The sequence below is a fragment of the Oncorhynchus keta genome, chromosome 11 (genome assembly GCF_023373465.1).
Source record: "Oncorhynchus keta strain PuntledgeMale-10-30-2019 chromosome 11, Oket_V2, whole genome shotgun sequence".
Classification (NCBI taxonomy): Eukaryota; Metazoa; Chordata; class Actinopteri; order Salmoniformes; family Salmonidae; genus Oncorhynchus; species Oncorhynchus keta.
In genome coordinates this window covers 42091111-42106127 of record NC_068431.1, presented here as the reverse complement: position 1 = coordinate 42106127, position 15017 = coordinate 42091111, and the positions used below count along the sequence as shown (strand labels likewise).

Here is a 15017-nt window from a genome sequence, read left to right as displayed (position 1 = left end):
AGAGGGATGTACAGTATGTGTCATAGTTATAGTGCAGGTCTATAGACCAGAAGCTGTGTAGCTGAGAGGGATGTACTGTATGTGTCATAGTTATAGTGCAGGTCTATAGACCAGAAGCTGTGTAGATGAGAGGGATGTACAGTATGTGTCATAGTTATAGTGCAGGTCTATAGACCAGAAGCTGTGTAGCTGAGAGGGATGTACAGTATGTGTCATAGTTATAGTGCAGGTCTATAGACCAGAAGCTGTGTAGCTGAGAGGGATATACAGGATGTACAGTATGTGTCATAGTTATAGTGCAGGTCTATAGACCAGAAGCTGTGTAGCTGAGAGGGATGTACAGTATGTGTCATAGCTTTAGTGCAGGTCTACAGACCAGAAGCTGTGTAGCTGAGAGGGATGTACAGTATGTGTCATAGTTATAGTGCAGGTCTATAGACCAGAAGCTGTGTAGCTGAGAGGGATGTACAGTATGTGTCATAGTTATAGTGCAGGCCTATAGACCAGAAGCTGTGTAGCTGAGAGGATGTACAGGATGTACAGTATGTGTCATAGTTATAGTGCAGGTCTACAGACCAGAAGCTGTGTAGATGAGAGGGATGTACAGTATGTGTCATAGTTATAGTGCAGGTCTATAGACCAGAAGCTGTGTAGCTGAGAGGGATGTACAGTATGTGTCATAGTTATAGTGCAGGTCTATAGACCAGAAGCTGTGTAGCTGAGAGGGATGTACAGTATGTGTCATAGTTATAGTGCAGGTCTATAGACCAGAAGCTGTGTAGCTGAGAGGGATATACAGGATGTACAGTATGTGTCATAGTTATAGTGCAGGTCTACAGACCAGAAGCTGTGTAGATGAGAGGGATGTACAGTATGTGTCATAGTTATAGTGCAGGTCTATAGACCAGAAGCTGTGTAGCTGAGAGGGATGTACAGTATGTGTCATAGTTATAGTGCAGGTCTATAGACCAGAAGCTGTGTAGCTGAGAGGGATATACAGGATGTACAGTATGTGTCATAGTTATAGTGCAGGTCTATAGACCAGAAGCTGTGTAGCTGAGAGGGATGTACAGTATGTGTCATAGCTTTAGTGCAGGTCTACAGACCAGAAGCTGTGTAGCTGAGAGGGATGTACAGTATGTGTCATAGTTATAGTGCAGGTCTATAGACCAGAAGCTGTGTAGCTGAGAGGGATGTACAGTATGTGTATATATAATAGTCATAGTTATAGTGCAGGTCTATAGACCAGAAGCTGTGTAGCTGAGAGGGATGTACAGTATGTGTCATAGTTATAGTGCAGGTCTATAGACCAGAAGCTGTGTAGCTGAGAGGGATGTACAGTATGTGTCATAGTTATAGTGCAGGTCTATAGACCAGAAGCTGTGTAGCTGAGAGGGATGTACAGGATGTACAGTATGTGTCATAGTTATAGTGCAGGTCTACAGACCAGAAGCTGTGTAGATGAGAGGGATGTACAGTATGTGTCATAGTTATAGTGCAGGTCTATAGACCAGAAGCTGTGTAGCTGAGAGGGATGTACAGTATGTGTCATAGTTATAGTGCAGGTCTACAGACCAGAAGCTGTGTAGATGAGAGGGATGTACAGTATGTGTCATAGTTATAGTGCAGGTCTATAGACCAGAAGCTGTGTAGCTGAGAGGGATGTACAGTATGTGTCATAGTTATAGTGCAGGTCTACAGAAAAGAAGCTGTGTAGCTGAGAGGGATGTACAGTATGTGTCATAGTTATAGTGCAGGTCTATAGACCAGAAGCTGTGTAGCTGAGAGGGATGTACAGGATGTACAGTATGTGTCATAGTTATAGTGCAGGTCTACAGACCAGAAGCTGTGTAGATGAGAGGGATGTACAGTATGTGTCATAGTTATAGTGCAGGTCTATAGACCAGAAGCTGTGTAGCTGAGAGGGATGTACAGTATGTGTCATAGTTATAGTGCAGGTCTACAGACCAGAAGCTGTGTAGATGAGAGGGATGTACAGTATGTGTCATAGTTATAGTGCAGGTCTATAGACCAGAAGCTGTGTAGCTGAGAGGGATGTACTGTATGTGTCATAGTTATAGTGCAGGTCTATAGACCAGAAGCTGTGTAGATGAGAGGGATGTACAGTATGTGTCATAGTTATAGTGCAGGTCTATAGACCAGAAGCTGTGTAGATGAGAGGGATGTACAGTATGTGTCATAGTTATAGTGCAGGTCTATAGACCAGAAGCTGTTCAGGGGCAGGGTTTACCTGGGAGACGGCAGCCTTGTGTTTCTTCATCAGCTCGTTCATGTCCTCCTGGTCCTCCTCCATACGAGACTGCAGGTCGTTCTTCTCCCTTTGCAGGCGGGACACCTGCTCCTCAAGCTGAGAGAGAGGAAGAGGGGAAGAAAGAGAAATAAACTTTTTTTCAACCAGAGCCAGTGAAAGTAATCAATAGTCAAAAGCTGGCCAGTCATCTAATGGATATCTACCTGTGGCCTGACCCTGGTAGTGGATTAGTGTGATTTACTATAATCACACCTGATTGGGTCATTTAGGCCTGCAGACAGACCTTTGTGGCCAATGCACCATGTATTAGCTTGGAACTAGTGTCCTAAGGCAGATCATCAGATCTACTCTGGAGGGAAAGACACCCAGCCTCTTAGTATGCCATCCCAAACTGGAGACATTTAAAATACCTTTCATAGCCATAAATACACCAATTAGCAGCTCTACAGGGTCACTCTCCGTCCTCTCTCTGTCCCCAGAGGACCACAAGTGTCACTCTCTTCCCGCAATTTCCTCTAAAACACAGAAAGCACTCTCATGGGAAGTGATTATGGAACGCATTAATGAGGACATAAAAAACATCAACAATGCTAATTAAACCATTAGCACATAATCGAGAAATGGGCCATTTCCAGAAAAAACTAAAATGTCAATGATGATGGGGGGGGATTTGTGCATATTCGTGACAGTGTTTTAACACACACTAAAACAGTCTACCCTGTGTGAAAGGGCGCGTAAAAGAAACGACAGGCTCTACTACTGTTTTAATAACACTGTTTGGTTTTGTTGTGTAAAAAATGTCGTAAAGCGCTGTAATGACACAAATACGGAATGATTTCCTTAAAAAAATGTGTCGATTGTGTATCACTACAATAAACAGGGTCATCAAGCATGCAATCTCATTAGAATATACCAATCTGCATTTCTGTTCAATTAAATTAAAATTGCATGGACAGAAATGGTTCCTGTCACATAAACATGGAGTATAAAAAACATGAAGAACACCTGCTCTTTCCATGACAGACTGACCAGGTGAATCCAGGTGGAAGCTATGATCCCTTATTGATGCCACTTGTTCAATCCACTTCAATCAGTGTAGATCAGTTCCCAAACCGGGGTTACGGGGGTACGCGCAATGCTGTCGGGGGTACGCCAAATAAAACTGTGATTCACATTTTATTTTTAAACAGTACGTTTATATTTCCAGCTATACATTTGGGTGAGGTTTTTTCCCCTCGCCTGAGTAGCCCAATTTCACTGCCAAAAATAACATTTAACCAAGTAGTGTTCAGCTAAATAATAACATAATAACAAATAATTAACATCCAATCAGATTAAACATACCTCTCTTGCGGGAAGTCTTCACTCTTGCGCAGACATTTAGAAATGAAACATGACATTTCAAAAAATAAGCCACGGGAGTTTTTTGAGCGAGAAAAGACAACTTCAAGTAGTAAGACATGTATAAAAGCAACAGATACCATTAAATAGAAGGGGATAGAAGCGTCTTATATGGTGAGCTACCGAGTGGCTTGGACAGGCAAGGCCCATACTATTGTGGAGGACTTAATTCTTCCTGCTGCCGCGGACATGGCTGGGACAATGCTGGGGGAAAAAGGCCCAAAAAACTTTATCAAATAACACTGTTCACGACATGGCAGGTGATGTTTTGAAACAATTACTGCTTCGCATACAAGCCAGTGAATTATTGGCGTTACAGCTGGATGAGTCGACAGACGTGGAGGGCCTGGCACAGCTCATGCTATATGTCTGTTACAGCTGGATGAGTCAACAGACGTGGAGGGCCTGGCACAGCTCCTGGTATATGTCTGTTACAGCTGGATGAGTCAACAGACGTGGAGGGCCTGGCACAGCTCCTGCTATATGTCTGTTACAGCTGGATGTGTCAACAGACGTGGAGGGCCTGGCACAGCTCCTGCTATATGTCTGTTACAGCTGGATGTGTCAACAGACGTGGAGGGCCTGGCACAGCTCCTGCTAAATGTCTGTTACAGCTGGATGTGTCAACAGACGTGGAGGGCCTGGCACAGCTCCTGCTATATGTCTGTTACAGCTGGATGTGTCAACAGACGTGGAGGGCCTGGCACAGCTCCTGCTATATGTCTGTTACAGCTGGATGTGTCAACAGACGTGGAGGGCATGGCACAGCTCCTGCTAAATGTCTGTTACAGCTGGATGTGTCAACAGACGTGGAGGGCCTGGCACAGCTCCTGCTATATGTCTGTTACAGCTGGATGTGTCAACAGACGTGGAGGGCATGGCACAGCTCCTGCTATATGTCCAGGATATTTATGCAAACCAATGGAAACCAAGACAACATGAGAGGATATTTTTACGGGACAGCTTTGTGACATCCAATGGACTTTGGGTGTAAGATGTGTTGGTATCTGTACTAATGGCACAAAAGCCATGACAGGGAGACATAGTGGAATGGTAATGCGCGTGCAAGCAGTTGCACCCGATGCCACTTGATGTTAAAGCAAGGCCCCTGAACTCTCGTGTATTTTCTGTTTTTAATTGAGAGACGAGCTTAAAGTTTTCTTTACCGACCATAATTTTCACTTGTCTGACTGCTTGCATGATGACGAGTTTCTTACACGACTGGCCTGTCTGGGTGATGTTTTTCACTTGTCTGACCGCTTGCATGATGATGAGTTTCTCACACGACTGGCCTGTCTGGGTGATGTTTTTCACTTGTCTGACCGCTTGCATGATGACGAGTTTCTCACACGACTGGCCTATCTGGGTGATGTTTTTTCTCACCTGAATAATGTTCATCAAGTATTATTGGGACTCTCCACAACTATATTCAATGTGCGGGACAAAAATGAGGCCATGATTAAGAAGTTGGAGCTCTTTTCTGTCTGCATTAACAAGGAAAACACACAGGACTTTCCATCATTGTATGATTTTTTGTGTGCAAACAAACTCAGGCTTAAGGACAATATAGCGAAGCACCCGAGTGAGCTGGGTGCGCAATTACAAAGACACTTTCCCGAAAAACGGATGACACAAACAACTGGATTCGTTATCCATTTCATACCCTGCCTCCAGTCCATTTATCAATATCTGAACAAGAGAGTCTCATCGAAATTGCAACAAGCAGCTCTGTGAAAATTGAAATTAATCAGAAGCCACTGCCGGATTTCTGGATTGGGCTGCGCTCAGAGTATTATGCCTTGGCAAATCGTGCTGTTAAGACACTGATAACCTTTGCAACCACGTACCTATGTGAGAGTGGATTCTCGGCCCTCACTAACATGAAAACTAAATACAGGCACAGACTGTGTGTGGGAAATTATTTAAGACTCTCTCTAATACAACCCAACATTGCAGAGTTATGTGCATCCTTTCAAGCACACCCTCATTAACCTGTGGTGAATTATTCACCATTTGTGATGAACAAATAAAAGGTTTTGTAAGATGTAAGATGGCTAAATAAAGAACACAATTATTAATTATTATTATATTATAATTTTTGTCCTGGTCCTGTAACAGCTCTTTGTCACTTCCCACAAGCCGGGTTGTGACAAAAACTAACTCATATTCTTATGTTTAATAAATGTATTGTATAGTGTGTATGTGGCAGGCTTACAATGCTAGAAAAAAATAAACATTTGACAGTGCGCTGACCCAGGTCTAGAGGGGGTATATGCAGCTGGAGGTTGAATGTTCGAAGGGGTATGGGACTAAAAAAGGTTTGGGAACCACTGGTATAGATGAAGGGGAGGAGACAGGTTAAAGAAGGATGTTTAAGCCTTCGAGACAACTGAGACACACACAAAAGTACAGACACATGCATACGCACACATTGTGATATTGAACATTTTGTGATGTGGATATATGGTGGTCTAGGGATGTTATATGATGTACTGTTATCGTTAGCTCATTCAGTACGAACATAGTTCCCTGTTTTAGCTGTTGTTTTATATGCAATGTGGGTGCTTTGGTGTGTTTGGACCCCAGGAAGAGTAGCTGCTGCCTTGGCAGGAACTACTGGGTATCCATAATAAATACAAATACATGGATTGTGTATGTGTGCCATTCAGAGGGTGAATGGGCAAGACAAACGTGCCCTTGAACGGGTTACAGTAGTAGATGCCAGGCAAACCAGTTGGTGTCAAACTGCAACGCTGCTGGGTTTTTCATGCTCAACAGTTTTCTGTGTGTATCAGGAATGATCAACCACTCCAAAAGACATCCAGACAACGTGACACAACTGTAGGAGGCATTGGAGTCAACGTAGGCCAGCATCCTTTGACACCTTGTAGAGTCCATGCCCCAACTAATTGAGGCTGTCCAAAATGGGGGGGTGCAACTCAATATTAGGAAAGTGTTCCTAATGTTTGGCATACTCAGTGTATGTTTTACCTAGATAAATGGCTATCTTGTCTGATTTAACGAGGCTGTAAGCCCTTTTAAAAGGATATTGAAATACAGCACAGGATGTGGACGTACTCTGTGTGCAGTTCACACTAGGCAGCTATAATGGTAGGGAATCTTCTCATGTTGAGACGGGACAGCTGAGGGAGCTCTCACTCACCGACATCTTGACTTTGACCACGTCCTCCATCTGGATGTGCAAGTCCTCAATCTCTATCTCCATGCCCTTACGAGACTTCACCGCCGCCGCACACGTGAACTCTGACTCCTCCAGCTGTGAATGGATATATAACAGGAGGAGGAAGCGGAGGTGGTGTAAGAGGGGAAGAGAGGATTAGAAGGTCAAGGTCCGGGAAAATAAGAAATCTTCAGAAATCACTAAATGTAACACCCTGTCCTTGATCGGAAGAGCAAGTGCAATACATTTTTGACAGGACTATTTATAGTAGAAGAGCTGAGAATGTCACTGAAGCACCTGATTGACCTGATGTTAATAAGACGGGCCATGTCGTGTATTGTAGGGTGGTGTACCTGGTTTTTGAGCTGGGCGGTCTCTCTCTTGCTGGGGGCGTTGTTCTTTATGTGGTCCAGCATGATCTGTGCGTCAGCCAGCAGCACTTTGGTGCGTTTCAGGTCCTTCCTCAGCCTCTTCTCTGTCTCCACGTCCCTGCAGCCCACCTAGAGATGAACACGCAAACAGTCTCTGGGTCATTCCACCAATTCGGTAGAACTGACTTCTATTTTACAGGCTGACTACACTGCTCGCGTCGCGTGCGTTGCAAAATACATTTTGAAATCTATATTATTCAATTATTGCACCCACACTGCTCTCGCGCACCAACGAGCGTCTGCGTTGCCAAGGGCTAAATAGAAGTCAGTTCTATTTGTGACGCAGATCGCGCTACAAGTCCTGCCTCTCCCATCTCCTCATTGGTTTATAGAAACAGATACCCACATGCCATCTCCTCATTGGTTATACCCACGTGGGTGACTGAAAGACGAACGAGGTCGGTGGCGGTAATGCACCTAATTTATGAAAGCTGCCAATCGCAATATAAAGTCAAGAGAAGAAAAAGCCTAGAAGGCGGAGAGATGACTAGAAACGATTCGGTTGACTGTTTTATGTGTGGATTAATTGGCGGAGTAGAGGACCTTGTGCATTTCAGGTAAAATAACAACTCAATGTTTATATCCCAGGAAAAAATAGCTAGCAACAGCAAGCTAATTAAATAGGACAAATTAGCTAGCAAGTGCAAGCTAGCTAGCTAGCTAATTTGCCATACATGTTTAATGCTTTTCGACCTATCCCCAAATTAATATAATTGGTTCAGAGTTTGTTTTGATATTTTAACCTGCGTGTCGTGATTGCATTTGATGTGGGGGGACAAAATACATTTAAGCATGATGGCGCACGCGTGCAGCTGGTTTAGGTTCTGTGTTAGCCCTTGGCAATGCAGAAGCTCGTTGGCGCACGCATGCAGTGTGGGTGCAATAATTGAACAATATAGATTTCTACATTTATTTTGCAAAGCGACGTGAGCGGTGTAGACAACCTGTCAGAGCGATTTAAAAATGTATATTTAATTATTTTATTTATTTAACCTATATTTAACTTTGGAAATTCAGTTAAGAACAAATTCTTATTTATATTGACGGGGTGATGAGCACACACACATCAGTAACAGTGTGATGGGTTACCTGGTCCTGGGCAGACAGCAGTTTGGTCTCCAGCTCTCTCCTCTCACGCAGGACTTTCTGCTTGTCATCATACTCCTCCTCCAGCTGTACCTCCATCTGCTTCAGCTGTAGAATGGACATACAGACAGAGACAGCCAGGAAGAAGATAAGTAGACTCCGTAAACTTGGTCTCTGTGAATGGTTTGTCCTCTGACAAATCAACTGTAAATTTCGGTGTTCCTCAAGGCTCCGTTTTAGGACCGGTATTTATTTCACTATATATTTTACCTCTTGGGGATGTCATTCGGAAACATAATGTTATCTTTCACTGCTATGCGGACGACACACAACTGTACATTTCAATGGAACATGGTGAAGCCCCAAAATTGCCCTCCCTGGAAACCTGTGTTTCAGACATAAGAAAGTGTATGGCAGCAAATGTTCTACTTTTAAACTCAGACAAAACAGAGATGCTAGTTCTAGGTCCCAATAAACAAAAAGATCTTCTGTTGAATCTGACAATGAATCTTGATGGTTGTACAGTAATCTCAAATGAAACTGTGAAGGACCTCGGTGTTACTCTGGACCCTGATCTCTCTTTTCACGAACATAGAGACTGTTTCAAGGACAGCTTTTTCCATCTACATAACATTGCAAAAACCAGAAACTTTCTGTCCAAAAATGATGCCGAAAAATGTATCCATGATTTTGTCACTTCTAGGTTAGACTACTGCAATGCTCTACTTTTCGGCTACCCCGATAAAGCACTAAATACATTTCAGTTAGTGCTAAACACGGCTGCTAGACCCTTGACTAGAACCAAAAAATTTGATCATATTACTCCAGTGCTAGCCTCTCTACACTGGCTTCCTGTAAAGGCAAGGGCTGATTTCAAGGTTTTACGGCTAACCTACAAAGCATTACATGGGCTTGCTCCTACCCATCTTTCCGATTTGGTCCTGGCCGTACATACCTACACGTACGCTACGGTCACAAAATGCAGGCCTCCTTACTGTCCCTAGAATTTCTAAGCAAACAGCTGGAGGCAAGGCTTTCTCCTATAGAGCTCAATTTTTATGGAATAGTCTGCTTATCCGTGTGAGAGACGCAGACTTGGTCTCTATTGAAGGCTCATCTCTTCAATAGGTCCAATGATTGAGTGTAGTCTGGCCCAGGAGTGTGAAGGTGAACGGAAAGGCACTGGAGCAACGAACCGCCCTTGCTGTCTCTGGCTCGCCGGTTCCCCTCTCCCCAGTGGGATTCTCTGCCTCTAACCCTATTACAGGAGCTGAGTCACTGGCTAACTGATGCTCTTCCATGCCATCTCTAGGATGGGTGCGTCACTTGAGTGGGTTGAGTCTCTGACGTGGTCTTCCAGTCCGGGTTGGCGCCATCCCCTTGGGTTGTGCCGTGGGGTTATCTTTGTGAGCTATACTCGGCCTTGTCTCAGGATGGTAAGTTGGTGGTTGAATATATCCCTCTAGTGGTGTGGGGGCTATGCTTTGGCAAAGTGGGTGGGGTTATATCCTGCCTGTTTGGCCCTGTCCGGGGGTATCGTCGGACAGGGCCACAGTGGCTCCCGACCCCTCCTGTCTAAGCCTCCAGTATTTATTCTGCAATAGTTTGTGTGTCGGGGGGCTAGGGTCAGTCTGTTATATCTGGAGTATTTATCCTGTCTATCCGGTGTCCTGTGTTCATTTAAGTATTTTCTCTCTCTCTCTCTCGCTGTCCCCAGTCCACCTGGTCGTGCTGCTGCTCCAGTTTCAACTGTTCTGCCTGTGGCTATGGAACCCTGACCAGTTGACTGGACGTGCTACCTGTCCCAGAACTGCTGTTTTCAACTCTCTAGAGACAGCAGGAGCAGTAGAGATACTCTGAATTATCGGCTATGAAAAGCCAACTGACATTTACTCCTGAGGTGCTGACCTGTTGTACCCTCGACAACCACTGTGATTATTATTATTTGACCCTGCTGTTCATCTATAAACATCTGAACATCTTGGCCATGTTCTGTTATAATTTCCACCCGGCACATCCAGAAGAGGACTGGCCACCCCTCAGAGGGATCAATGTCATACTCTATGCGGCACTAAATGCCTGACTGTCAATGTGAAATTAATGTGGGTAAAAATGTATAAAGAATTATACAAGTACATAATCAAAACATTCCAAATGACGACAAATCACGTCAACAGTCATTTCCAGATATGGTTGCCATGACTTGTTGCTATTGGGGAAATTAAGGCAGTCAAGATAGGAATTCAGAGTGCAGCGTAATTTGACACGATTGCCTACACATTATTGTATGTGTTAGTTTAAGTGCCTGTCAGAGCTGTTGTATACTTGACATGGGTCGGCATGTTGTTTTTCTAAAGTAGGGAGGTTATGCATAGCTGATAAAACACAAATAGGACTGCTGTGGAAAATACAGTCGTGTGCTGAGTGTGAGCAGGCCTCCATACCTTCTTACTGCAGGACTGCCTGATCTCCTCCACCTCCTCATCTTTGCTCTCGATGTCTTTGGAGTGGGTCTGCCGCAGACTCACCATCTCCATCTCCAGACGCAGCTTGGCCTGAAGGACACGCACGAATAGACTGTTATAGACCGGCAACTCCTATAAGGGCTCTGTATTGTTCCCCTCTTCACCTCCTCTCCTCCTCCACTACCTGCTCCAGCATCTGGATGGTCCCGGCCTGCTCGTCCAGCTCCTCTTCCTGGTCTTTGACCTTGGCCTCCAGGTCGCGGAGGGTCTTCTTGGTCTTGGACAGCGACGCCTCGTCCTTGGACTCCTGGGAGGACAGGTCCTGTAGCTCCGCATCCAGCTGCTCCACCTTCAGCTGGACGGCACACAGCTCCATGTCTTTGTCCTGCAGACAGGCAAGCAGGTAGGCAGGGGGCAGTAAAAAGACAGAGATACTCAGAGGACTCCTGGACCAGGCCAGACATACAGAGGACATTGAGAACATGGTCTACGCAGGGGCAACGATAACATTATGATCTATCTTCCTTGTCCAGCTGGTACCTGCAGCTGCTGGCGCAGACTGAACAGCTCCCCAGTCATCATGTCTCTCTCCCGGCACAGCTTCTCTCTCAGGTTCTTCTCCCTCAGCACCTCGTCCTGGGCCTGGTTCTGCTCCAAGTCAAACCTGCAACACACAACACTCATGTTACACTACTGGCAGGCCGTCATACAGCCTCAAGACCTCTCCTAAGATCAAATATTTAACCAGGGCCATTTGTTGAGTTAAATCATTTACAACTGAATTCATTGCAATAAAAAACTATTTCACTTCCTCTCATCCCACTCAGGACTATAGCTAGCAGTATAGCTTCCATTTTAACCTCATTATCACTCACCTTTAAATGTTATGAGTGGCCTGTTAATTTACAATAGCATAATGTTCTATTCAATAGTCTGGGCCAGCTATACTTAGAAGTGTTCAGCTGAATTGTGAAGTGTTCTGAACTGTCAGGTCTCTTAATTCTCTTTTTCTTCTCTAAGAGGAGCCGTCCTCGGCTTTGCACAGCTGAAAATGATTACTCCCACAGAGCATCTTCAATTAGCCCCAGGGGAGAGATCACATTCTGTCACAGCACAAACCTCTCAAGTTCTAAAAGTCTGACTCATTCCCTTGGCTAATGCAATTCCACAGATTACAGCCAGTCTCTATTCTCTGTTCAAATGAAGAAATGTGTAGTTGTATCCTAGGTAGGTCACCTAGTGAGAGTGAGGAAATTTCAGCAGACAAAGAAACACGTTCATCACTTCTCCCTCTTTGGATGGTGTGTCATCTAGTGCTATATGTGACCGTCTCTTATATCTATAGTCAGTGTTAAATAACCAGAGCTGGTGAATGAAGGCTTTACCATTGTGTATTAGTGTGCGTGCGTGTACATACTTCCTCTGTTTCTTCTCCAGGTCGTGGTTGCGGCTCTGCTGGCCCTCCAGGTGCAGCTTGGTGTCCTGCAGCTCAGCTGTCAATCTGCTACACTTCTTCTTCAGCTGCTGCACAGAGCGCTGCACCTCATCACTGTCCGCCTGCAAGTCAGTCAGCTACACACACACCCACACAGTATGAGTGCTCTACTATCATACAGTATGAGACATCACTACAGTACACCAGGGAACAATATGGGATTAAGCATTAGTGTAAGACCAGGGCTGTACCCTTCTCTCCAGGTGTCTTTTATTCTGCTGCTCCGTCTCCAGCTTGTCTTCAAACTCCTGCTGGAGTCTCTTCTTGGTGAACTCAGTCTCCCGGATGGCTCGGTCGTACTTCAGCCGCCACTCTCCTCCTGTGAGACAGACCAAGGACAGTACATACGGTCAGGGAGTGACGGAAACAGACCATGGGACATTTGGAGTGACCAATCCTTTAATGCTAGATTGGCTGACTGAACGAGAATGGAGGCTCAATGTGACTGAGCCAGTGGATGCTGCTGAAGATCATTAGGTTAGAGACGATTTTCTGTGTCTCACATTCAAGCGTTGCCAACAACAGACACGGAAACTTCTACTAAACATTTCATCATAACTTGATAATACAAAGAAAAACCTTCAAGAAACTCAAGGGAACAAGAGTATCCCTCAAGATATCGTCTCTACTGAGGGACGATGACACTGAAAGTTCATCAACGACAAGGAGATTAATGTAAAAATGGACTTGACACCATTGAAAACAGAGTATAAAATCTGTAAGGGTTTATGGTGGAAGGGCAGAACCTAACAGCATAGCTACAGTTGTAAATGTGCATTTATTATTATTATTATTATTATTAATAATAATAATAATAATATTATAATATCATTCACTTCTCTTGTTTTGACCTATACTGTTGGAGCTCGGAGAATACGAATTTCACTGTACACTGCGATTACATCTGTGACCCTGTGCATGCGACTAATAAACTAATCTAATCAATCTAATCTAGAGCTTTAACTTGGCCCAGAGCTGTGGCTGTCAGAGACTATCTACACCAAAGCAGCAGAGACTAGAGGCGGGTCCAGGTTCATTTCTCAGACTTATCGTTTGAGAGGCTGTCCATTCCCCCTTCACACAGGAACACTGGGGCTTTCCATTACGAACAGACATTTGCATATATATAGTATAATGACAGCTTCCAGGGGCCACCGGCTCTGATCCACAAGATTATTTTCTAATTTATCTGAAACCTCCCCACTCTGGCTTTATGGAGGCCGGGTATTCGAGCTCCTTGACTCACGGGCACAGAGAGACTCAAGGACAATACACTCACAGCATGACACCTCACTCAATGCAGAAGATCAGAGGAGAGAGAGGACTCAGGCCTGACAATGGGCATCTTAATTCCACACTTGTAAATCCATAGAAGATCGGTCAATTCATGGGCCAGTTATATTATAATGCAACTATTGACCCAATTTCCTACTGTATGGAGTCTCAAATATTGTACTAAGGATGAGTCACACAATACCCTCATATTACCAGTTTGGAACTATTAAAGATGCACTATGCAGAAATCGCACCAGGTTGCAAAAATTCTAATAGTTTGCCTAATTTCAGTTTATTTGACAAAACAAGCAAGTATAGTGTAGAGATTCATTAAAACCATCCAAACCGCTGTGAAATATAGTTTCCATAACCACAAATATTGTATGAAACTTAAGAAAAAGCATAGAAATAGTGCACATAGAACAGATCTACCGCTTCTTAGGCTTGCTTTCAAACGAGAATGATAGATCTATAACGAGCATTTCTAGTGAATTTGGTCTGGTTGCCCAAAATGTTACATATTGCAGCTTTACATACCATTGGCCCCTTTCTAAGCTGTCTCTGTTAGCCTCTGAAAAACAAAGGTGATCATAATACAACTTACAACCCACTCTTCCGATGTCATTTGTGAGTAACCTCTTATACCAGTAGTCTTATACCAGTAGACAGTGCTATGGAGTGGGTTGAGAGCTTCAAGTTCTTTGGCGTCCACGTCACTAAGGACTTAAACATGGTCCACACACACCCACACAGTCGTGAAGAGGGCAAGACAGCGCCTCTTCCCCCTCAGGAGGCTGAAAAGATTTGGCATGGGTCCTCAAAAAGTTCTACAGCTGCACCATCAAGAGGATCTTGACTGGCTGCATCATCGCTTGGTATGATAATGCACCGCTGCACATTGATCTGGTACTGGTATTCCCTGTATATACAGTAGCTCCAGTCTCATGCATTTTATCAAGTATCAAGCCCCCTTTTTTCAAATGTTCACCTAAAATGACATACTCAAATCTAACTGCCTGTAGCTCAGGACCTGAAGCATTCATATGCATATTCTTGATACCATTTGAAAGGAAATACTTTGAAGTTTGTGGAAATGTGAAATTAATGTAGGATGATGTAACACATTAGATCTGGTATAAGATAGCACAAAGAAAAAAAAGCATGCGTTTTTTTTGTATTTTCTTTGGACCATCATCTTTGAAATGCAAGAGAAAGGCCATAATGTATTAATGCAGCCCAGGCGCAATTTAGATTTTGGCCACTGGATGGCAGCAGTGTATGTGCAAAGCTTTAGACTGATCCAATGAACCATTGCATTTCTGTTAAAACATGTGAATCGAGACTGCCCAAATGTGCCTACTTGGTTTATTAATACATTTTCAAGTTCAGAACTGTGCACTCTCCTCAAACA

At 44.1% G+C, this 15017-nt stretch overlaps 1 protein-coding gene across 14 annotated transcripts in view; it reads right to left on the bottom strand.

The window, feature by feature from the left end:
• The window catches only part of LOC118390287 (unconventional myosin-XVIIIa-like), a 115923-nt gene that overhangs the window by 17130 nt on the left and 83776 nt on the right, over window positions 1-15017 (bottom strand). For all 14 annotated transcript variants that reach the window (XM_052457223.1, XM_052457234.1, XM_052457226.1 and 11 more), the window contains 9 exons: window positions 12523-12650; window positions 12254-12408; window positions 11377-11500; window positions 11021-11221; window positions 10816-10926; window positions 8375-8479; window positions 7208-7354; window positions 6837-6950; window positions 2252-2368 (listed from right to left, as the gene is read on the bottom strand). In XM_052457223.1, coding sequence (XP_052313183.1) covers window positions 2252-2368; window positions 6837-6950; window positions 7208-7354; window positions 8375-8479; window positions 10816-10926; window positions 11021-11221; window positions 11377-11500; window positions 12254-12408; window positions 12523-12650 — 1202 coding nt within the window. The remainder of the gene's footprint in view (window positions 1-2251; window positions 2369-6836; window positions 6951-7207; window positions 7355-8374; window positions 8480-10815; window positions 10927-11020; window positions 11222-11376; window positions 11501-12253; window positions 12409-12522; window positions 12651-15017) is intronic.